At 32.7% G+C, this 27,191-nt stretch overlaps 1 protein-coding gene across 1 annotated transcript; it reads right to left on the reverse strand.

The window, feature by feature from the left end:
• On the reverse strand, window positions 1–25,314 carry LOC132734688 (galaxin-like). The gene is made up of 3 exons (XM_060721477.1): window positions 25,251–25,314; window positions 939–1,025; window positions 1–560 (listed from the first exon to the last, which is right to left on the reverse strand). The coding sequence occupies exons 1-3, from the start codon at window positions 25,297–25,299 to the stop codon at window positions 172–174; spliced, it is 525 nt and encodes a 174-aa protein (XP_060577460.1). The 5' UTR covers window positions 25,300–25,314; the 3' UTR covers window positions 1–171.
• Window positions 25,315–27,191: the final 1,877 nt, after the last annotated feature.

Genomic DNA, 27,191 nt, shown 5'->3' on the forward strand with positions numbered 1-27,191 from the left:
TATCGATCATTTGCTTCTAAACCAATAACATAACATCGATATTAAAAAAGGAGTCCATTATCATGTGTTCCAATGTTTTTAACTATTGAATTTTAGGTTAAAAGTTGTTGTTGTTGTTGTTTTTCAAAGCAATGAAAGTATTGTCAATGCATACACGACTTAACAAGACTTCTAGCACAAATATCCATTACAACACCTTGTAAAGGTTGGGTTGTACGGTCTTGTTCCACAACATGCACTGCTGAATCCTTTAGAACTGAGGACGCCGTTACAACAAATCTTGAATCTAGGGTCGTACGGTCTTGTTCCACAACATGCACTGCTGAATCCTTTAGAACTGAGGACGCCGTTACAACAAATCTTGAATCTAGAATCGTACGGTCTTGTTCCACAACATGCACTGCTGAATCCTTTAGAACTGAGGACGCCGTTACAACAAATCTTGAATCTAGAATCGTACGGTCTTGTTCCACAACATGCACTGCTGAATCCTTTAGAACTGATGACGCCGTTACAACAAATCTTGAATCTTGGGTCGTACCATCTTCGACCACATGCAGCTATTTATAAAAAATCAAATACTAGAAATGAACAGCCTTTTACATGAAAATGCTAATTTTAACAGATTTATGCATATTTATCATATAATGAGACTCAGTCAGCAAAATGCAACTTTTTAATTAGGACCCTATTTGACTCTAAAAGGGGCATTTCTTATTGACAGCGAGATTAATCTATCTACCATAACAATACAGTTATATGGTATTTTTTGCCCAGGACCTTAAGCATCAAGATATATGTTGAAAATGATTACATAACAAGAAAGTGTCTCATATGCCACCCATGTTCCTTACTCACTTATCCAAACTCCATTTACAGTTACAACTATTGTAAGATATCGATATTACAACTGGCTTAACCCATACATAATGTATTACCTCCGTCTATAGTCCCAGAACAGCAGAATAGAAAGGCCAAAAATGCAAACACAGCCACTTTCATCTTGTATTCTTCTCGTCTTTTGTCTATAAATAGAGTATATTATGACGCCAGAAATGTTTCGTATCTCAATAAACATGGAACTGATAAATAAAAATAATCTCGTAACCCTGGTTTACTGATGGATGTTTGTCATAGTTAACTTTCAAATATATTTTAGTTACAAATATTTAACCAGCTATATTTCTTGGAGTGGTTATGAGCAATAGAACAAAGGTATTGAAACTCATTTTTTTTATTTTGTCAAAAGTATTAATTATTATCAAAATTTTCATCATCAATGATAGTTGTGATAATCGAGTCACAGTGGTGATAATGCTTATTCTATTAATGATCAGAACAGAATAGAACATTCTGTTCTGTAATAATTATAAGAATTATTAAATTTATATTTAAAGTGATAATAATACATATTATAGTAATTATCAGAATTATGAAATTGATATTTACAATGATAATAATACTTATTATAGTAATTATCAGAATTATGAAATTGATATTTACAATGATAATAATAATTATTCTAGTTATTATCAGAATTATCAATTTATGATTTCAATGATAAAAGTACATATTCTAGTTACATAGTCAAAATAATTTTAGTCATAATTATACTTATTTTAATAATGTAAATCAAATTTACGAAAGTTTTCATTTTTTCATGTATCAACTTAAAACATACATACCTAAACTATCATTGTAAGATATAGCTCAATACTTTGCTAAAATTGATTATGAATAATACTAAAGCCTGTACTCTTAATTGAATGGATTTGAAAAAGCAACCAATGATAACCGCGTTTATTGGGAATATTTATTCTTCCCGATTCGTTTTTGTGCGCTTTATTCTAACTTTTCATTTATTTTTATTTATTTACTTTTCGTTTGCTTTAGGGTTGTTTTTGTTGTTTGGTTTATGTTTACTTAAACTGTTAGCTGTTAAGATTATCTGCAGTTGCCATCGCCGCGTGCTAGCAAATGTAGGCTCGGATGTGAAGCAAATCAAAAACACTTTTCGTTTCATTTTGTATAGAATTTTACGGAATTGAAATGACATTTGGGCAGCCTCAAGAGAAAACCAACATAGTGCAGAAAATGACGTCACCGAGAAAACTTTATATGGATCTGACGTCAAAATATGCACGCTGTTTAACAATTTACCGCTTACACAATTCCTACTTACCTCAGTCAGTGCACGTTGTCTCGCTCACTACATCTATGGCTAGTTGTACTATATTTTCGACACAGAACAGAAAATCCCGAAACACATGTATTTATGAAATGTTTTCATCAAACCATCATATTACATAACGTTTAAATTATAGATATCTCTACATAAATTTACGAACTGAAATTTATGCTCGCCCACTCTCGTCTAAGTAGTAAATTGTGGCTTATTGAGAATCTATCATGCGTTCGTTTATTTGCAATTACTTTACTCATTTTTTTAAACAAATATTCATTTTAGTAGAGTATTTGTATCTATCCTTAAATAAACACAGTATGACATTTAAAAGTTAAGTAATTTATAAATGTTAATCTGTTACGCAGTTTGGCAATAAAACATGTCTGCATCTCATTTATTTATATTATTTGAATGAATTGTTTAGCTAATATTTCAGAAATATTTTAAAAAGAGCTACATTTTTTTTAATAGCAAGAATGCAAGCGTTGTACATTTTTTTCACTGCAGGGATGTTCAGCACTGTCTTCTTTAGCCCCTTTTTTGTCAACACGTAATCATGGTTAATGATATTTTTGTAATGGTATATTAAATGCATTAAAACGGACCAAGTTCAACGATCCGTAGCGTCACATATTTAACAAAAAACCCGGCCAATTTACCAGTAACTGTTCAATTATATGGCATGAAAAGTAAAAAGGGACTGACCAATACACCAATACAGAAAAGTAATGGAAAATCAGTGGAATATAAGGTAAGAACACATAGGCCGTATGGAAACACTAAGGAATAATGCAGCAGGCGGCAAGCAGCGCCACTGTTTTGAATTTAGGGGATTTGTTCTGTTTAAAAAATGGTTATCATTTAAACGAATCGTATATTTGTTTAATTAACACTTTTAAATAAGTACTCGTACTGTGCTAATGAAAAAAACTGGTTTATTAGATAATTCAAATGATAGTAATCATCAAGATGAATGTAAAAGAATTAAAAAATTAAAATAGATATGGTCGCAAACGACTTTCAACAATACCTTTAGGATAATGAAGAACCGTTTGAATAACCATTTACATATGTCTATTAGTAAGTCATAAAATTGTGAAGGTGTAAACATATCCACCAAAGAAAAAAATCAGCCGATTTTGTTATAAAAAGAAATGACAACATGACCAGGAACAATAGATTATGACTGCAGTCAACTGAGTAAAACAGATAGAAACAAGAAAATCATTGATGCAAAGCATCAAAGGGGGACGCCAAAAGAATTTGATCCAGATTTGCACCTAAATACTTAACAAAAGATGTGTACTTTATAGCAGTACCATTACATGTGACCTGGAGGCTAGGGCCAGTTTAAGTTGAAACTTAAACCAAAAAAGAATAGACTCTGTCTTGCCAAGATGCAAAGACAATTTATAGTCAATTAAGCAATCTTATAAGACTCATGCTATAAGAAAGAATTTCTTCAGATTTATTTTATGAGACACAAGGATTCCTGAGTCATCAGCATATAATCACAGGCACGAGTATCAGACCTGGGAAGAAAAAATATGACCAGATGACCAGATTGATAAAAAAAAACTGTATTTATAAAAACCAAAAAAAAAATGTAAATAATGATCCCCTTTAAAAATATACTATCAACTTCAAGTATATTTTTAAAGGGGGTCATTATTTACATTTTATTTTGGTTGTTGACACTTTTAAGATGAACACAGGTTTTTTATCAATCTGGCCATATTTTTTCTTCCAAGGTCTGATACTCGTGCCTGTGCATTATTATAAAAGCTTACTGCTTAGGGTTGAAGACATGTAATTGACATATATTAGACATAAAAGAGGACCTAAAATGAACATCAGGGGGACAGCATAAGTACTCAGAGCAGTAGTAGAATGAGTACCAGCCACATCAACCAGCTACTATCAGAGATAATACTTAAACCATGTAAGAATGTCATTATATATGGCAGATGCTTGAAGTTTCATGAAGAAGAAGAAAAATAACTTCTTCATATGCAGTATAGTGTGTTCAACTGTATCAAATGCCCTTTGTAGATCTAAAAGTATCATGCAATACTGCCTTTGTCCATTTCAAATAATGCAATCTGTTAAATGAATCAAACATGTGTCAATTGAAAAACCACTTCTAAACCCTGACTGAAACTGCCTGACCATGACTCGAACCCATGACTTTCAGAAGACCAACTGAGCTATCCGGCCTGCTACACATTTTCTCTTTAATAATGAAACAGTTCTAAACCACAACATATTTCCCCACTATATCGATTTGTGTTCGTGAATTTCTTATGTTACAGAGCATAGGAAATTGAACTCATGCTTATATGCAGTCACAGGATGAGAAAAACTTTGAGCTTGACCAGAACTCAAACCTGTGACCAACATAAGAAATTTTATGAAGGCTGATTTGTATTTTGCATCAAGGGCACCGGGCAAAAACATGAAAATGCAACAAACAAACCACTTTGTGGTAGATTGTATTTTCATGTTTTCATCTGGCGCCCAGTTACTTTTTGTACTATGATGGTTTTCATGTGGCACAAATCACCCACTATAAATTTAGTGCACAAATTTATTCAAGGGCAAGTAACAATCTACTCTATGTACAGTCTGTTGTCGGGTTGACTCAGGAGACCTGGAGGTTGAGACCGGTGTCCCTTCATTACAAATAGATAAGACAGAAGCTGTCCTTTTCAAACTATGCACATGTTAGAAAAAAAATAGAATAACTATTCAGAATATGATTTTTTGAGACTTTATTAATTATATTGCTTGATCCAAGTTTAAGGACATTTTCAATCAATACATGTTTTATCATTTATAACTTTAAATGAAAGTCTCATCCCTTTAATAATAATGACATAACTGTATCTCTTTAAATGCAGAAAAATTATAAGTCTCAGCATATCAATATACTACTGTCTATAACATGTATGCACATAACATTAATAATTCCCAGTTTATATTAAATAAATATGAAATCCTAACATTAACATTAACATGCTTTTGATGACCTTACAACTGGTGAATTATATACAACAAAAATAGTATTATAAGTAATACCTAAGATAGACAGAAAAGAACAAATAATTTAGTAAACATGAGTTACTTCCCCTTACAATAAAGAAAACCTGAAACCCAAAAGAACACCCTAAACAGCAAAATTATGAAATGCTGCAGGTTCAGTTTTATCAAGCCATGCAAATTAATGGTAAAGTATTCATAAAAAAAATAGATGGCCATGTGTCAGCAGTAATTGCAGAAAATCGGATAGCTTTTCAACATCCGGATACTGGTACACTTTGTAAAAACAACCATTCTGCGCAACAGATAAATGTAATAAGGATAAAATCAATAGGATAATCGTTTACAACAGTTCCATTACCTATCCTTATACTCAATTGCAGGTGAACTTTCTTCTTGTAGGAAAATTTTGAAAATGTATAAATGAATGAATGAACTGATACGGCCTCAATCTAGACCACAACGATATTCGAAATCCGGGTTTTAGTATTGTCATTAAAACTAAGGGACAAGCTGTTAAACTTAACCTGCAATTTCGTGAAAATAATATCACAATGCACATGCTTTTTACATAAAGTTATTAAATACAAATATAACAACACATTTGTTTACTTGATTTTTACGAATCAAAATAAAAATAATTAACACAACATGAAATTAACTGCTAATAATAACAGCTCCTTCCATAGGCAAAATTAAAAGCGTTCCATAATAGACGACGCCGCTCACCGGCGTCGCCAACAACACTTGTATGGGGTCTTAGAAAGCTCCTATTATTTACTCATTTTAGGCCGGAAAAAATACGACAGTTTATAAAGCTTGCACTTTAATGGACTATCTATATATCAACAATTTTGTTATTTATATGAATAAGTGTCATTTTAAGACTTTTACCTGGACATGTATAGTTAAATTTACTTTCGTATAAGGACATTACGTAAGCAATACAACCAGTAAATTATGAACATTTACAAATAGAAAGAGAAAAACGTTTCGTATTTCAAACACGCATGACTTCACTTTAATTTTATGCTTTTATACATTTAACTGGAGATGAAAATTCTCTAAAGCGTTAACTTAAATTTCAGAACGCGTTTAATCATTTACATCGCATATTTTGCAAATAATTTGCTCTTAAATTGTTAGATTTTCCTATTGGTTAGATCAGAATGCTTTCAAAATGGTTTAACAATCCTAAATTGTATTATTTATTTTCAATAACTACTTACTGATTTGTTTTTCTCCCAGTCAGCTATAAGCACGTAAACAACCAGAACATGTAACAAGTAAAGAAGATAAATAAATATAAGGCTACAGCAATTAAGCTGGAGAGAGATATCTTAACATGCTTTCAAATCGCCTACAAAGATACGTTCGGTCATTGCCACTCGCAAAACCTCAAAAAAAGAGCATTTTAACTGAAAAACGAAAATGACTTTTAGATGTGAGAAGAATAACATGCAAATGAAGTCTATCATAATTTCACAAAAAAAAAAAAAAAAAAAAAAAAAAAAAAAAAAAACAATACTCGTGTTAATACTTTATTGTTTAATTTTCATTGTGTGAGCAACTTTATACAAGATATATTCTCCCTTTATACATGTACGTTTAGTGACGACTAAATAAAAGAACTTATGCCACAAATGGATACCACAGTATAAACAAGTCTACTTCTTGTTTTCGCAAGTAAGGTACAATTTAAAATATATAGGCTCCCAAGTAAGGTACAGTGATCGGAAGTTACATGTGCTTTTACTCGCAAGACAGGGTACACAGTGAATTATATAGGCTCACAAGACAGGGCACAGTGATTTTGTTTATATACTGCGGATACGTATATACGTCATTTTAATGCAATGTTACACACGTGTTAAAAGGTATATTACCGTAACTTAAAATATACTGTATAGTAATAGAAGTCATGCAGAGAAAACTTTGATTTATGTAAACATATTAACATTGTTGTTATAATTTACACAAATATATTTCTTCTTTTTTGATGTCAGTGTCAGCTGACTTTGAAATAATACAAATTTCAGAATGACCACCAATGAAGGCATTATTATGGGTTTTTTTTATCGGCCCACTAAAATAAAGTGGTAAATAACCGTGACGTACATTTTACAGAACGAGCATTACACCAACGGACTGCAATATGTGTTTTTGTTTGTTTAAACAATTGATTTTTCTCTGCAAAACTCATCTCATTTGAAGAATTTGTACACAATACTTTCCCATATCTCCTACCACTGATCCATCAGAGCATAAACATTAAACAGACCGAAGCGAAGATACTTTGAGCACTATTTCTTTCTTTCTTTGTTTTGGGTAGAACGCGCTAGATAAAAGTATACACATTGTGTACAAATTATGATAAATGCACCATTTTGCAGTATTTGTAGCATTTTTGTTTGATCTTTCTGTTTACCTTATTTTGACGTTTTGACGTAACGTTCTACTAATGATATCAGGACGTCAATGGCTATATACCTGTCTATTTTGAACTAATATTTAAAAACCATTTAAATACATACAGGATATAAACATTGTACCTTGGTAAGTGGGAATTATTGTATAAAAAGTAAAAATGTGATAATTTTATTTCAGCTCAATTTTATTTTAAGAAAAAGGGTATAGACTTTACCAAAATAAGTGCAAAAACAATTACAACAACTTAAAAATTTAATTTCAGATCAATTTTATTTTAAGAAAAAGGGTATAGACTTTACCAAAATAAGTGCAAAAACAAATACAACAACTTAAAAACAGTATGTTGAAAATAAGTATTAAAAAACACGACTTACGCTGTCTCGATTTTCCAATATTGTTAATATGTATGTAGACAATACAAACATGTCATTTACCATTTTGCACGTATAATTTTTCAAATTAGATTTTAACACATCTCTATACGTTCATCATACCACAAACCTTGTCGAACATCTACCGAAATTTAATTTAGTTTGTGCATTGATCGTATAATCAGCATGCAACTGGTTTTAACATATTTATTATAATGTACATAAACAACAATTATTTTCACAATGGAATGCAATTGACATGCTTTTAAAATCAAACAATAATAGAGTTTTTCATTCATTCATTAATTGAACATTATAAAACACAAGTTTGCCCATTCAATAGAAAGAAAAAAATACTAGTATTCATTTCCGAGGCTAAACGGGCCTTTAATTAAAATGTTAAATCGTTATACAAATTTTAGTTTTTTCCCAAGATTAAATTTTGGAAATTTCAAGGGCCACTACAGCATCATAAAAAACTTGACAAAATGTTCACTGTTTCAGATGACGAAAACAAATTAATGGATATTTTCGTTCTTAATGCATTTTATTTATTTTTTAATACCCCATTTGAAACATTTGAAAGAAAATGATATCGTAAACGTCACAAATAAAATCAAAGCGCTGAAAACACTGAATACGACAGCTTATCATAAACACTGAGGTAGCACATTATAATACCAATTTACGGGCAAATGAACGGATATGTCAAGGCATAATAATCATACATCAGTGTATTGTACATCATCTCTGGTGTAATATGAATAAAATGGCGCAAGAAACCCACGATAGTATATGCTGTAACGTTTATACGCATTTTGATCTATTATAACAATTTAGGAAAAGCTATGGATATGTAAGTTGTTGCTTTATTCCCTGTCATTTTTCAGCAGAATTTTCTTGAATTCTCTGTTACGGATTTTATTCTGTTGTTACCTATGTCATTTTTCAGGTATGTCCCTTTCAAAGAAAATGCTGTGAGTTCATTTATTAAATTGTTTTAAATTTAACAAAATGTCTGAGAGTGAAACAATAAAATTAGGTATTAATATGCTTTATTTTTCTTTTATGTTAATGAAAGTGACAAATTGAATAAAAATAATTCTCACTTTCAGGGACAGATAACTCAAACTGGGAAGACACCCAAGGTAATTTATTGTAGTAGTGTATGAAATATCCTTAAAAACTGTACGAAGCGGTATTTGTGATAGTATTAAGGGTAACTTTTAATGCAGTAAGAACAAGTCTATTCATTTAAAGCGATGTTAATATAAAGTTTGCCAACTTGGTAATGCTAAGTATAACATCTTTATCTCTTTTTAGTCATATTGTGAACGATCTGGAATTGCCGATACCTTTTTATCTAAAGTGTACAAGATATTATTTCTTCTGTATGAAAGATTCGAATTCCAGTACAAGCGTCTAATGTTTTAAGGGGAAATCTATTAAAACGTTTTAGAAGGTGATTACACCATGAATTCCATAAGCCCTGCATTTTTTCATTAGAATCGGAATATAACATCCACTTCGGTAACATTGCGATTGAAATATTTATGTCTGACAATCAGAATCAATTAAAGCATGCCCATTGACGTACGATTATAACCAAGTGCGAAACATCGTTAACAGGTATTCATTTTGTTATTTGGTCATTTCGTATTTTAAGAGCCTAATAATTAGCGTTCGTAACTTTTCGACTCTTTCTAGAACGTTGAATACAATGTTTATAATACTCGGAAAGGATTTCGGTCAAAAATACGCTGTCTTATTTCTCAGAAACGATGACAACCAAACAGAAGCTATAAATTTTGTAAAACTTTTCATACTTCTTTATGCAGACGACACCGTTTTAATGGCAGAATCTGCAGAAGACTTGCAAAACCTTATAAATATCTATGCTGATTACTGTGATGCTTGGAGACTTAAATTAAATTCTTCTAAAACAAAAGTACTTGTATTTTCAAGAGGTAGACAACGCGAATACACTTTTACATTCAAAAACGAAACTTTAGAAATTGTAAATGAATACAAATATTTAGGTGTCTTATTTAACAGATCTGGTTCTTTTTTCAAAACAAAGCAAGAAATTGCCAAACAAGCTACAAAAGCTATGTATTCTTTAATTAAAAAATGCAAACATCTCTGCTTACCTATAAATATTCAAATTGATCTTTTTAATAAAATGGTTAAACCTATACTTTTATATGGTTGTGAAATCTGGGGATTTGGAAATTTAGACATTGTTGAAAGAGTGCAACTTAAGTTTTTAAAACATATTTTATGTCTTAAGAAAAATACCTCAAATATAATTGTCGAAACTGGAAACTGGCATAGAATCCCTTTAGAACAGAGAAAATGCACTCTATGCAATCATAACATAGGCGACGAATTTCATTTTCTATAAGAATGCCCAAATCTTAACACGGATAGAAAAAAATATATCTCTGAAATCTATTATAGAAATCCAAATATAATAAAGTTTGATAAATTAATGAACACTGACCCCTCAAATTATGTGATATATAAAAAACTTTGCATGTTTATAAAAATAATCTTAGAAAAATATTGAACTGAATTATTATATTAAACTTTGATAAATATTTTTGAAATAATTCATTTTATTTTGTATGAATGTAAAACTTTCTCCTGTCTATGTTAAAAGAATATTGTAAGATGTGTGAGTTACATACTATTAACCTCGTTAACATTTGTAATTTGTTATTTACCTCATATTTACATGTATTGTGTATTGAGTGAATAATAAAATCTTGAAATCTTGAGATTCGTTTAGATGTCCAAATGCAGCATTTCATGGAAGACCTGGAATAGTTTATAAAAAAAAATCAAAAAACATTTCATTGCTCTTAATCATATGCGATAATGGCACCCGAATTCTTTTAAGCCCGTTATGGACATTTTCGAGCCATTGTATCGGATAATGACTATTAACCTCTAAATAATTCGGGAATTGAAAAATCTGAAAGAAGGATGAAGGAAAGGTTAAAAAATGCAAATGTAAATTACATTATTGAAGGTTGTTAAGTTGATTTGAATCAACGTGTGACGAACGTTTTAAAATTGAAAATTATTTACGCCTTTTGAAAACAAATGGAATGACATGTAATTGCAACTTCCTATCCTATGCCTGAAATCATATCGGCGTATATCTCATGAATATACAACGCAGGGTTTTCCTGATGTCTCACTATACTATGCCGCGCTTATTCATGACAACATTGTATGTTGTAAAGTATTAGTACCACAACAAGTTTTTCTTGCCGTAGGTTATTTGTTATCGGAACCTTCTATCAGTCAATATAGGAAACAGCCTCGAAAAGCGACGTCACGTGCAATATAATAGTTTTAAGTCTAAAGTAACACATGTATATGGAAATAGAATAAATCATAAGATATTGTTATCGATCATTTACTTTGAAACCAATTACATAACATCAATAATATAAAAAAAAGCTGTCCATTTTCACGTGTTCCAATGTTTTTAACTATTGAACTTTTAGGTTAAAAGTTGTTGTTGTTGTTTTTCAAAGCAATGAAAGAATTGTCAATGCATAAACGAACTTAAAGAGACTTCTTGCACAAATATCCATTACAACACCTTTTAAAGATTGGGTTGTACGGTCTTGTTCCACAACAGCTATTGCCGGATCTAAAATTTAGGACGCCGTTACAACAAATCTTGAATGAAGGGTCGTACGGTCTTGTTTCACAACATCTTCTGCCGGATCCTCTCAAACTAAGGACGCCGTTACAACAAAGCTTGAATAAAGGGTTGTACCATCTTCGACCACATGCAGCTATTTATAAAAATCAAATACTAGAAATGAACAGCCTTTTACATGAAAATGCTAATTTTAACAGATTTATGCATATTGATTATATGATGAGACTCAGTAAGCAAAATGCAACTTTTTAATTAGGACCCTATTTGACTCTAAAAAGGGCATTTCTTATTGACAGCGAGCGAAATCTATCTACCATAACAATACAGTTATTTAGTGTCCAGCTTTATTTGTCATCCAATGAAAACGCTGTATTTCTTAAAAATTGTGAGTGTTAATTTTCATAGAAGAAGAAAAGTCGATACTCGCTCATTCTCAATAAAACACAGCATTTGATGTTGCACTGGGTAGCTCTTATACGAATGTTTTTCTTGAGGTCAAAATGTCGTTAGAAAGGTGGCTGCCACTTTGTCTAATAGGAACTCTCTCAGTTTTACATTTCTATCTGTTATTTTTCTTTAACAAGTACCATTAATGCCCTAAAATGTAACATACGTTACTGTCGATCGCCACCTAGAATTTTCAACTTTGAAATTGTGTTTCAGAAAAATAAGTTCAAGAATAAACGAAACATTTGCAATTAGTCATTGCTGTGTGTATATGAACCCGATTATTGGTAAAAATTATATTTGACTGTTAAAACCTCATTGATATAATGGATGATCAAATGTCGCCAAATGCATAATAAATAAATAAGAAGTGAAACCGAAATTACATAATTGAATCGATGCATGCTTTATTATACAGCATATATATAATTATAAGTAAAAATAAGCTTGCAGCCTCTCAAATATCATTCTATTTTCGGAAATTTTCATTTTTTATTCAAATCTTTTTAACAGCATTTTAAAAAGAAACATACGTTACCATTATTTAAGAGCCATTCCATTCAAAGAACAATCCAAACAAGAAAGAAAATTAACATGTGTGTAACTCTGATACATTAACCACAAATTATGGCGGGTTAAACGGTCTTGCGTCATTTTTTTAACCCACTTTCAATGTAAATATGAAACATACGTTACAGAAACATACGTTATCAAGATTTTAAAGTAAGTTTATCAAAAGGGAAATTGAAGTCAGAAAGCACGTATAACAGCAACATTAACTTCAATTTGACATTAGTAAGTAAATGTCGAGTTTTAACTTGTTTAAGTAACCACAGTGAAACAAACGTTACTTTTATCAAACAGACTTTATATTGTTTACACATGCATATATAAAAACATAAACTTGCATTTTTATGACAATAGAATGATGTACATTTGATTCCTAAACAAAAAAAGTCGATTTTACATGTAAGTTTCAATACCGTGATAAAGTTCATAAATAAGCGAGTGTGAAACATACGTTACTCCAACTTACATTTCAACAATTTTTGAAAATTAAAGATAAAGTTTGGATTAGCATGCCTGTTAGTAACGGTTACCTAGTGTTAGATGTAAGAAGATACAAAAGTGTTTTTACAAAGGAAAGATATGTTAATAATATGTTGATGTACCAGCAGAAATGTTAAAATTATATTACAAGATATTGATGTTCTCAGCAACAAGTAATTCGTTTCTGCAAAGAGCTTACTGGCCGTATTTCATTCTATATATAATAATGTTAATATAATATCCATAAATATAAATTATTTTACAAAAAATAAAATTGTTTTCTCAACCTTTACTTGCATTTAAATAAAATGAAACATACGTGACATCCTATATGGGGATAAATATAGAACTGCTTAGCAATAAATTTCCAAATATTAAGAAAGTTGAAAGTTGAATGTTTTGAAAAAAAATGCTAATACAACATTTGTGTATTACGGTGTTCCGTTTGGACACGTTTGGACAATCGTGACATTTTATTTATTCTGTACCCGCGATGCACGATGGTACGATGGTGAAAACGCGATGGCACGATGGTACGATGGTGAAAACACGATGGTACGATGGTGAAATCACGATGGTACGATGGTGAAATCGCGATGGCGCGATAGTACGATGGTGAAAACGCGATGTTACATCGCGTTTTCACCATCGTACCATCGTGATCTCACCATCGTACCATCGCGTTTTCACCATCGTACCATCGCGCTATCGTGTTTTCACCATCGTGCCATCACCATCGTGCCATCGCGATTTCACCATCGTACCATCGCGATTTCACCATCGTACCATCGCGATTTCACCATCGTACCATCGCGTTTTCACCATCGTACCATCGCGTTTTCACCATCGTGCCATCGCCTTCCGGTGGACATGCGCATTGTACATCTTTATCAACAATGGATGAATGCATAACTATGTATTATGTGAGAGGCTATACGAGACATTTTAAATATAGTGAGGCTTAAAACGGGATTTGATCTCAGCACAGACTATTTAATAAGAGTTGTGTATTAAGATTCAATCATTATAAAACCTTTATGCACTATGCTTTATTCATCTTGTCTAGATATCTATAACACAAATTTTTTAAGGTTTTATATCATAAATGATGTTACCGAATTTAACATTTCATGTAAATAAAGGGAGGTAATAAAAATTTATTTTCTGTAAAGTCTAAGTCAAATTTTTCAATAAGAAATGAATGCATATATTTTAATGATTACATATAATATGTATAAATATTTGCAGTACATATTTTACATATTCTCGATGTTTGAAAATTGTTTTATATTAAAGCATTATTATAAAAATATATATATAATTTCACTGAAGTGTGGTGTTAGCTCAACAGGTACAGCGTTGGACTGTGAATCGGGCGATCGGGTTGGATTCCCCCGACGGGTGCAGGTCACTTTCGTTGTGATTGATCATGAAATCCTTTCTACGGTCATTGACACTGGTCTCTGCTCTGCAGAAGTTTCAGTTCCTTGCGAAAGTGAAGGCAACTAGTACTGGTAAACTGCTTGACAGCCTGCCCAGGAAAATGCGGTGGTTGAACTGTGCTCTTGTGAATTCAATGTGGCTTACTGTCATGATCGGAAGTGAAAACTATCACCACAACCACCACGGTGTACAACCTCAATTACAACATACAAAATCTTTATTTAGAACGGTACAAAATTGTCTTTTGGTATAGCTGTCATGTGTTTTTTTTTTCCCAATTATTCTTGCTTGCAGGTATCCTACGAGCAATAACTGCCGTATGCTTTATGAAAAATTGAAAAGCATTGACAGCCATCACTCGTAAAATAAGTAAAACATCCCAGCGTTCCTTAGCAAGCTTCAAAGTTTTCCAATTTCCAAGCTCCTTTTCTGAATGTTTTCACTTCTGTCAACACTTATTTTTTGTCTGTTACAATCCTCAAATAAGTTTTCTTTCTTTTAAAAAGGTGTATGACTAACAAATCCAAATTATATCCTTCTGAATCTTACACAATTATTTTCCTCCCATGAAATACACAACTTTAAAAAATGGCTGCCGCTTACATTTTACAAAGCCAGGTCTAATATAAATTCGCAGTAAAGTAACAGAAATATGGATGGATGGTTGGACTTTTTCTCCTACAAGAATTTGTTTTTGTTTTTATTAATTAAAACAAGCGATCATTCATATTTTTTGATAAAATGAATAAAATATTACCGTCATTTAACCTTGATTGGCGGACCTTTTTTTTCAGCTCAAGACTTCTTGTTTTAAATGAGAAATTCCGTCTAAATGGGGCTTCTCAATGGGGGAAACAGATTTTAATATTAACGTTAAAATTATGGAAATTTCGTTTTAACTTGTTTTTAAGCATAAAATAAAAAGAAAATTTGTCTGTTTGTTGTGTAAGATGTAATTTTATTTCATCTCGTGAACTTTAAAAACAGTATTCTCACTCGTGGCTACGCCACTCGTGAGAATACTGTTTTTAAAGCCCACTCGATGAAATAATATATGTTATTTTGGTTTTGGAGTGATATATGTGGATATATTACCTGTTAAGATTTTATATCACCCGAGCCGTTAGGCGAGGGTGATATTTTATCTTGGCAGGTAATATATCCACATATATCACTCCAAAACCAAAATAATAATTTTATTACCATTCCCCTGCCGAGTTTAGACGATTTTTTAAATAATCATTGCTGTTTCAAATGAAACGTCGAACTAAGATTCCCTTTAGGATACCTCTTCGTCACAACATGACGTCACATAAATACATGACGTATTTTTCCCGTACCTTACAAAAGTAAACAAGAGAAAAGGAGTAGTCTATTGAACGCACTTTTTTGTAATTAATATCAAGCTTTCACAAGGTCATATTTGTTTTCGATACTGATGGTTATATGTATCATAACTCTACTTTGGTAAATATTTATCATTTGACAGTTAAAAAGTGCTTTTAAATCGGAATTTACACCGCGTAAAATCGAACCGTACGCGCATCATCTCCGCGCATGTTGTTTACAACGTTGGGTACCAAACGGGGAAATTTAGTGTGTATATTACCCGTCTGGCTCGGTTATATCAATTTCTTTCGGGTGATCAATATCCAATCAAAAAGGCGGAAAAAATCTGGAAGGGTAATAAAATTTCATCTTACACACAAACAAACAAATATCCTCTATTTATTTTATGCTTTTCAGTGGATTACTGATTTATCCGTGAAAATTATATTTGATAATTTCACAGTGAAAATTATCAAAATATAATTTCACTTTTTTTCAATGACGAAACTACTTTTTTAAGATTTTCCCCATGTGGTACCTCAATTTTATTTTTACTGACAATTCTGACAATATCAGGCTGTTAAAAAAATAGCAAAGCTGAAATAGATAAATAACATAAATGTCAAAAGTATTAAAAGAGAGAAAACTTACTTCTATTCCTTCAAATTCCAATCACAAAATTTCGTCTCTAAATTTTTTTGTTTCGTTTTTACAGTCTGAAAAATACATTCCTTCCCCATGCAAAACTGCTCTTGATGACATTTGGGCATATTAAAGTATCCTACGAGCAATAACTGCCGTATGCTTTATGAAAAATTGAAAAGCATTGACAGCTATCACTCGTAAAATAAGTAAATCAACCCAGCGTTCCTTACAATGCCTTAGCAAGCTTCCAAGTTTTCCATTTTCCTAGCTCCTTTTCTGAATGTTTTCACTTCTGTCAACACTTATTTTTTGTCTGTTACAATCCTCAAATAAGTTTTCTTTCTTTTAAAAAAGGTGTATGACTAACAAATCCAAATTATATCCTTCTGTATCTTACACAATTATTTTCCTCCCATGAAATACACGACTTTAAAAAATGGCTGCCGTTTACATTTTACAAAGCCAGGTCTAATATAAATTCGCAGTAAGTAACAGAAATATGGATGGATGGTTGGACTTTTTCTCCTACAAGAATTGTTTGTTTTTATTATTAAAACAAGCGATCATTCATATTTTTTAATAAGATGAATAAATATCACATTCATTTAACCTTCATTGGCGGACTTATTTTTCAGCTCAAGACTTCTTGATTTTAATGAGAAATTCCCTCTAAATGGGGCTCTCAACGGGGGAAACAGATTTTAATATCAACGTTAAAATTATGGAAATTTCGTTTTAACTTGTTTTAAAGCATAAAATAAAAAGAAAATTTGTCTGTTTGTTGTGTAAGATGTAATTTTATTTCATCTCGTGAACTTTAAAAACAGTATTCTCACTCGTGGCTACGCCACTCGTGAGAATACTGTTTTTAAAGCCCACTCGATGAAATAAAATTTCATCTTACACACAAACAAACAAATATCCTCTATGTAATAACACTTTGACGTGACGTCATTTGCGCTATATAGAAACATAGCGTTAAAGCGCGCTAATGTTAGCGTTACACTATAGACGCGTCATTGAAAAATTACTCATTTTAACAGTTTACTGTTCTTATTTTATATATGTGATAAATAGAATATTATATTCGTGTAGATTCAATACTAAATTTATTGAACTCGTTGAATAAAACAATATTATGCTCGTTAGAGGCTCGCATAATATGATTTTATTCAACTCGTTCAATAAATTTAGTATTAAACTACAATCATTCAATATCCTCTATATAAGTATTGAAAATGTATTGTTTATACATTTTGATCAATGTATCATGAAAATCATGAATATCTTCAGGCGGTAGCTGTTTGTTTGTTTTTTTCTTTTTTCATTTCTCATGATAATTATTTATTTTCCTCTTACAAATACCTTAAAAATAATATCATGCCATGTGTTAAAATTAACAAATATTCACCACTGTTATGTATACTCATGTGTTATATTATATGTAACTTGAGTTAATGTTCTGTACTTTTCTGATAATGTACTACATTTATGTACAAATCAAAGTAAAATAACGTTTTCTTCTGTTCTCTTATGTTATTTAATTGATTACAGAGGCAAATCTGAGAATTCAATCATAATCTATAACAATAAAATCTGAAAGTAATTGTAATTAAGTAAATTACTGATCAATCCCCAGGTCTGGCACTGGAACCTATGCTCGGATTATAGCGCCGAATTTACAATTTTTGCAGTAATAATTAATCTTCCATAGTAATATAATATTCTTTGGCTTTAAATTCCCAATCGGACCAGGTCAAGGGCAAACATTTCTCACTTTAAGGCATACACATTCTAATAGTCTCGGGAAATAGAATTATCTTATCTATATGTATGAGCTCTTGATGCATCATTTTCTGGCTCAGTATTTTCTTTAATTTTCCTTTTATTTTCATTTTGTTTTATAATTTACTTTCTAATACCTGAACGTATTGTGATTTTTCATACTTCCATATCCAAGCAAGAATAATTGGAAAAAAAAAAACACACATGACAGCTATACCAAAAGACAATTTTGTACCGTTCTAAAGATTTTGTATGTTGTAATTGAGGTTGTACACCGTGGTGGTTGTGGTGATAGTTTTCACATCCGATCATGACAGTAAGCCACATTGAATTCACAAGAGCACAGTTCAACCACCGCATTTTCCTGGCAGGCTGTCAAGCAGTTTACCAGTACTAGTTGCCTTCACTTTCGCAAGGAACTGAAACTTCTGCAGAGCAGAGACCAGTGTCAATGACCGTAGAAAGGATTTCATGATCAATCACAACGAAAGTGACCTGCACCCGTCGGGGGAATCCAACCCGATCGCCCGATTCACAGTCCAAATCGCTGTACCTGTTGAGCTAACACCACACTTCAGTGAAATTATATATATATTTTTATAATAATGCTTTAATATAAACAATTTTCAAACATCGAGAATATGTAAAATATGTTACTGCAAATATTTATACATATTATATGTAATCATTAAATATATGCATTCATTTCTTATTGAAAAATTTGACTTAGACTTTACAGAAAATAATTTTTATTACCTCCCTTTATTTACATGAAATGTTAAGTTCGGTAACATCTTTACAAATAATGCTTTTTGGAACTTATCTTAATTTGAGCATCATATTTATGATATAAAACCTTAAAAAAATTGTGTTATAGATATCTAGACAAGAATGAATAAAGCATAGTGCATAAAGGTTTTTATAATGATTGAATCTTAATACACAACTCTTATTAAATAGTCTGTGCTGAGATCAAAATCCCGTTTTAAGCCTCACTATATTTAAAATGTCTCGATATGTATAGCCTCTCACATAATACATAGTTATGCATTCATCCATTGTTGATAAAGATGTACAATGCGCGTGTCCACCGGAAGGCGATGGCACGATGGTGAAAACGCGATGGTACGATGGTGAAAACGCGATGGTACGATGGTGAAATCGCGATGGTACGATGGTGAAATCGCGATTGTACGATGGTGAAATCGCGATGGCACGATGGTGAAAGCGCGATGGCACGATGGTGAAAACACGATAGCGCGATGGTACGATGGTGAAAACGCGATGGTACGATGGTGAAATCACGATGGTACGATGGTGAAATCACGATGGTACGATGGTGAAATCACGATGGTACGATGGTGAAAACGCGATGTAACATCGCGTTTTCACCATCGTTCTATCGCGCCATCGAGATTTCACCATCGTACCATCGTGATTTCACCATCGTACCATCGTGTTTTCACCATCGTACCATCGTGCCATCGCGTTTTCACCATCGTACCATCGTGCATCGCGGGTACAGAATAAATAAAATGTCACGATTGCCCAAACGTGTCCAAACGGAACACCGTAGTGTATGCACTCGACCTCTCATATATTATATATGATATATATCCTTTGAATGAAGACATAAAATAATCATTTCTAAAATAGACTATTTTTGCTTTCTACGAATATTTAACTTTGAAGAAATTAACTGAAAATTAGCAAGGTACCCAACTTCCTTGAATTTTCCTGGGTTAGAAAGTCCCTCTAGATAGAGAATTTACAGATTTTGATATATTTTACAGACATTTGTTATTAATATGCAGCCAATATGTTACATTATTAGATCTGAAATCTACGTTACCGAAGAAATACAGTGTCATTACCGAAATAAATGCCATCCTGTTATATTATAGTTTCTTGTTCAAAATATTTCTGGCAAAACTTGCAAAATACCCTAAACTTTTATTTTTCAGCGAAAAAAAAAAATGACACAATGACAACATCAAATTTTAATAATTTTTCAACCTCAAAATGCTTTATTTTATTGAGAATGGGCGCTACTATATCGAAATTCCAGTTCATAGTCGCCTAACTTTTTTCCATAGTACTTCATAGAAACCGCGTAGTGACGTAATTAAGTGAATTAATAATGAGGCCAAATAAAGCTTGACACTAAGTATGTTAGTATTTATCCGTAGCTGTTCTACAAGAAGAAATTAGAAACATTTCTCCTGTCGCTATCGCTCACCCATCGAGAAGTTTCTAATTTCTGTAAGAACAGCACGGATAAACACTAACATATACATGGTATTTTTGTTGCCCAGGACCTTAAGCATCAAGATATGATGTTGAAATGAGTTACATAACAAGATAAGTGGCTCTCAATATGAACACAACCATAGTTCATTACTCACTTTCCAAACTCCCATTGTACAGTCTACATTATATTCGCGACTTATGTTAATCACCGAGATATTATCTATACTGGGCTTAAATTCCTAGAGATTCACATGTACACTATTACCATCCGTCTTAGTCCCAGAACAAGCAGAATAGAAAGGCCAAAAAATGGCAAACACTAGCCACTTTCATCTTGTATTCTTCTCGTCTTTTGTCTATAAATAGAGTATATTATGACGCCAGAAATGTTTCGTATCTCAATAAACATGGAACTGATAAATAAAAAGTATCTCGTAAACCTGGTTTACGTTATAGTTATAGTTTAGATTTTAAAAAAATATGAAACTTATTGCAAGCGTAGCCTAGCGGAGCGCAGCAATAACACCGTAGGGAACGTGTTACAGTATCGCGTTTTTCGGTTACAGTATAGAATTTTCAAGATGGAGGATTATTTATGAGAAGAGAGGTAGGTGATTTTCATTCAGGTCCATTCTACTAGTAGTGTAGTTTCTAAAATATGTTTTTTGTGCTTTGCTTGTAAGGAAACAGAATCCGGTATCTAGTCATATATTTCATTCAGACCCTGCACGCAGATTTATCTCTATATTGTTTCATAAATGTGCAGATTTGACGGTTTAAAAATTTGAATCGAGAGACTTACGCATTTTTCTCCCATTCCGACATTATTTAAGCATGCCTAGATAAAGTAAATCTGCAAAACGTTAGTCCTTTATGTTTAGAAACGTTTATAAAAGTAAATGACCAGTTGAACCTATTTTCCTGTTGGTAAAATGCGATTGAAAAAATAAACAATGTTACAGTATAGAGCGAGGTTAATTTTGAAGGGTTACAGCATAGACCTAGCGACTTTGATCCAATTTTGTTACAGTTTATACCCAGATTTCTGTTACAGTTTAAACCCCAGCCACACTAAAGCTTAAAATTACTTGCGACCACCGGCGACTTGTAAAACTGACGATCATCAGCGATTGTCTGCGACCAAAACCATTTTTGCACGTATAAATGTACTTCTGCGACTATCGTAAGACCAGTCATCATTGACAATCGCACGACAGGTCATAAGCAAACGTACGATGGTCTCAAGATTGTGTGGGATTACTTACGACTACCCGTGACCTGTCATGCGATCACCTACAACTAGTCGTACGACCATCACACGATTACTAAAGACTATTCAAGATTATCAGTGACTAGTGGCAATTTGTAAAGACTGTCGTAAGATTGTCGCACTTCCGAACGACCATCGTGCGACAGTCTAAGACCTTATAAGATCACTAGCGACCTGTTTGATCGCAAGGAGGTTTTTGTGCAAGCTCAAAAACCTCTCTACGACTGAAATTGGTCGTGGGACCTAAATAAGATAGCCTACGACTGTCAAAGATCACCGATGACCGTCGTAAGACGTTTTAAAAGATTGTCCGCGACCAGAGGTCACTGGTGATCGTGAAACTGGTCCTTCACTGGTCGTAAGCTCTAATGTGACTGGGGCTTTAAGATACTTGCCAAATTTCAAACAAAGTTCGTGTATCCATTATTTTTTATGAAATAACTCATACCTTTTCTATTATATAATACATCTGAAAGGTTGTATTACTTTTTTTCTTCAGCAGAAAAGTATAGTTTGCTAATATTTCTTACTTTAAGTTTCAGATTGAGACTTTTTGAGACAGAATAAGTAATGTCCTAAGTAATCCTGTTTTCAACGACAACAACAGTAACTTTTATCGAATTGTATGAAGAGAAGAATAATTATTAGCTTGATTTCATTACACATTATAATAATGCCTATTTAGTGAATTATATAAAGTAGTTTAAGAGAGAAAAAAAAATGAAAATACCTTAACAGAAGCTCAACATGGGATAGTTCGCGACATATAGAAATGCTTTGACAGGGCCATTGACTAACTGTATAGGTTCATTGACTGCAAAGACTACCGAGTATCAGCCGTGGAAATTAGCCTCCTAGCACCGGCAGAACTTCACATTTAACAATGAAACGGGTCTTAGCAGCATATTTCAGATTTGTAACATTGTGGATGGTAATTCATATGGCAGTTATCATGGAACGTTCAAGGATGTGACTGCTACACTAGACTCATTTCGCTGACGGTTTACGATATGTTTGTATTTTCCTTAGTTTTCTTTAGGGACAGGGCTGGCTAGGTTGCGGAGAGCTAGCTGTAGGCTGGGCTCAGATGTGCCAGGCTGCTATGCGTGCCACGGTGATGGCGAACCGGACTTTATGGCCAATTCTATGGAAAACCGGCATAATTACCCCCACCCCCCCCGACCCGGGTTTAAAACTAGTGGGCGAGAGAGCGAAGAGAGACCATGAGTGAAACTAAACAAAATGAAATTTTGAGAGGGGATCGGTCGGTGGTTATGAAGCCTGCATATTATAGATAAGCTGTCAAAAGACACAATTAACAAGCAGGCAATACCCTAGGAATGATTAAACAGTGTTTAAGTGAGCAATACTGCAACATTAAATTCTATTTTAAGTTGGAATTTTCATCTACCATAATGTATTTTGTAAGTATTTAAAAGGGTTTATGAACATTTTCAATTTTGTTGTGTTGGAATTTCGTTACGTTTGGCTTTCTTGGATTTTAAGTTTCAACGACACTGAGGTCATGTGAAAACATTAATTCCTGCTTTAGTGTAAAGAAAGACCCCATGGAGATACCCTTTGTGAAACATTTCAGACACGAGCGCCTGACTAGAACCACCGACCTTCCGTAAATTAGCTTGATAGATTCCTCACATACAAAGAATCCAAAGTCATTATTGGATTTCAACTACAGCAGTAAATGAAAGATGATTTGAAGTCGACGGCCTTATCCCGACTCTGCCACTATTATGTACCTCCATCAGACTCACTAGAGAAGATATTGTAATTGTCTGACCTTATTTTTTTATACTGTCCTGATTTTGTTTGGGGTCCGCCTGGGCTCCTTGCCACGTACTGGTTCTTGTTGCTGGGTCATATGGGGGTTGCATTCATTGAACGCCGCCTTTCCTTGTTGATCTTGTTTATCATCTTTCATATTCTATAACTTTCAATATTATTTTCTTTTTCAGAAACATGAAAACTGCTATTCAGGATGTCTGAAAGAAAAAAACGACTTTTTATTTAATAATGACAAAATAATCGTAACTTCAACAAAGAAGCATTCGAAATGACGCCATGATCATGATTTGATTTGAATATTTTTGGTTCGAGATGAGAAGGTAGAAAGTCATGTAAATTTCATCACATAAATAGTCAAGTAGTTACTGAGCGGATAAGATTGCACACACATGTGTACGACAGACGGACGAATAGCCATGGGGCCAATAAGCTCACAGAGATTTAAAAGTCTATGTAACATTCATACAGTTTACCTAGTATAATTATATAGAAAATATCGAAGTCTAAACTGTAACCGAAATCTGGGTATAAACTGTAACAAAATCGGATACAAATCGCTAGGTCTATGCTGTAACCCTGCACAAATTACCTCGCTCTATACTGTAACATTGTTTATTACATGCTTTTCGGTGGTTTATAGAAATATATCAGTGATATAAAACTGGTAATCTCACTGTTTGAAACAGTGAAATTACCACTTTGATAATTTCACTGTTTTGAATTTAAGCCCCTTACGTTGTTTCAGTGTAATACCAGCGTGCACAGTACTGGGTACCAACTTAATGACGTGACGTCGTAAATGACGTCATGTTGTATTATTATTTGGCGTGCTTTCATTCAGTATTAGGTTTAATGTCTTTTTAAAAAGTTTATTTGCATGTAATAAAAAGAAAATTTGTTTAGTTTAGTTTAAGATCGAAATATATTTCACCTTGTGAACACCAAAAGTTCATATTTCACTCGTGGCTGCGCCACTCGTGAAATATACCTTTTGGTGCTCACTCGGTGAAATATATTCCGATCTTACACTGAACTAAACAAATATCCTCTATTTATTTTTTCAAACGCATTTACCAACAGGAAAATAGGTTCAACTGGTCATTTATTTTTATAAACGTTTCCTAACATCAAGGACTAACGTTTTGCAGATTTACTTTTTCTAGGCATGCATAAATAATGTCAAAATTGCAGAAAAATGCGTTGGTCTCTCGATTCAAATTTTAAAACTGTCAAATCTGCACATTTATGAGACAATATAGAGATAAATCTGCGGTGCAGGGTCTGAATAAATATATGACTAGATTCCGGATTCTGTTCCTTACAAGCGAAGCACAAAAACATCTTTTAGAAACTAAACTACTTGTAGATTGGACCGGAAAAAAAATCACCTACCTCTCTTCCTAACAAATAATCCTCCATCTTTAAAATTCTATACTGTAACCGAAAAACGCGATACTGTAACACGTTCCCTACGGTGAATAAGTTCTATATTTTTTAAAATATGAACTATAACTGGCTTACCATTTGACCCCCTTTCGTGGAATAAGTTACGTACGAAGTGTCGGTACATCACCGAAAGTGTAAGACATGTGACGTAATCATTATACATGTGATGTAGGACCGCTATAAAATCCGATGCGCTGACATTAAGTAGAGAAACAAATCAGGCGCAATTTTGCTATATACATGTATATCAGGTACGGCAGCATTTATTTGTTGATGTCGTGTTAATAGAATTGAAATAATATATCCAAATCGGTGATTTTATCGCTGGATAACATAATTTTATTAGTAAAGCAGTCAATAATTTATTTCCTGTAAAAGTAAAAACAACATGACTGTCTGCAAAATAAGGCGGATCAGCTAGCTTCAATTCTTGGCGGTCATACCGTGGAAGAATGATTTGATTGATTATTTAGAAGTTCAAGGTAAATGATGACCCCAAAGTAGCTTGTAATGCTGGTCATCTTCGAAGCTTTTAAGGTTTGCAAAGGCGAAAAAAGAGAGAGAAAAAATGTTCAGTTGCAATTTGGTTAAAATACATTTTAATATGATGGCAGCAAATCAGCATTCAGTTGATTAATGTCATTAATATGAAGATTAATGCCATGGTGCCTGGTGAATAATTCTAAGATGTTGTAAAAATTGATATAGACTTAAATATGTTTGCTAATAGCCTATTACAGTTGTCAAGCTGCTGTACCCCAAACTCCTCACGGCGGTTACGTCACGCTTTGCTACTTGTTACTGTACAGATCAGGGGAAGTAACCGCTGTGAGGAGTTTGGCTGTACCCCCGAATATGCATTGTGTACAGTACCCCGAAATGTTTTTGGTTGGGGGTACATGTACCCCCAAATATTCAGACAAGTGGGAACACTGATAAATGGGAATAACATTATCTATCATTGTTCTTGGTTCGTAGGGCCTTCGTATTACTTTTTGGAAAGCGCCGTAGACTTTTCGTGGAAAAAAAGGTGCACTTTTTACACTTTGAGGAAAATACCTTTGCATTTTGTTATTAAAAACATATTAATAATTTAAGCTAAGTATTTAATAAATAGAGGATATTGAACGAGTGTAAGTTCAATACTGAGTTTATTGCACGAGTTGAATACTATTATTTTATCAAACGAGTGCAATAAATTCAGTAATGAACTTACATGAATTTAATATTCTATTTATCACATACTCAAAATAAAGACTGTTTAAAGTGAAATAAGAGTCTTTTTTTCATTGACGCACCTATAGTATAACGCTAACATTTAGCGCGTCTTTACACTATGTTTGTATAATGCTAATGACGTCACGTCAAAATATATGCACAGCTGTGCAATACCACATTTACGAAGTCGCAAAAGCGACACGGGTGTGTGATAAATTATGTCATCTGGGTTGAAGGATTACTTTGGAACTAACTTGCTTCCAAACATGTATTTAAATTAAAAGCATTTTTCCTGACCTTTCTTTCTTTAACTGACAAGTCAATATTAAAGTATGTTGAGGTCTGTAATCATTTTCAGCACATTAAATATATACAGTAGAGGATATTTGTTTGTTTTGCATGTAAGATTGAAATATAATTTCACTGAGTGAACACCAGTTGCAATATTTTCACGAGTGGCGTAGCCCGAGTGAAAATATAGTAGCTGGTGTTCACGAATGAAATATATTTCTATCTTATATGTAAAACAAATAAATTTTCTTTTTATATCATGCTTTTTAAGTGATTTTAAGTATTTTTTTTTACCGATTTTGCCGCGTAACGTCACGCATTCTCCTTTGTGACGTCATCACATCATGACGTCACATCATCAATTTTGAAATATAGGTCTGTTAAATTTCTCTAATTTTGTTACATTTTTAACATGATGTATGATGGCAAATTTACGCATGACGGCATTTATTTCTACCTGTTATTCCATTTAGTTATGATTTTCTTTTCATCCGCATTCCGATATAT

Source organism: Ruditapes philippinarum, unplaced genomic scaffold (genome assembly GCF_026571515.1).
Source record: "Ruditapes philippinarum isolate M1 unplaced genomic scaffold, ASM2657151v2 ctg2628_1_1_1_1, whole genome shotgun sequence".
NCBI classification, from domain to species: Eukaryota; Metazoa; Mollusca; class Bivalvia; order Venerida; family Veneridae; genus Ruditapes; species Ruditapes philippinarum.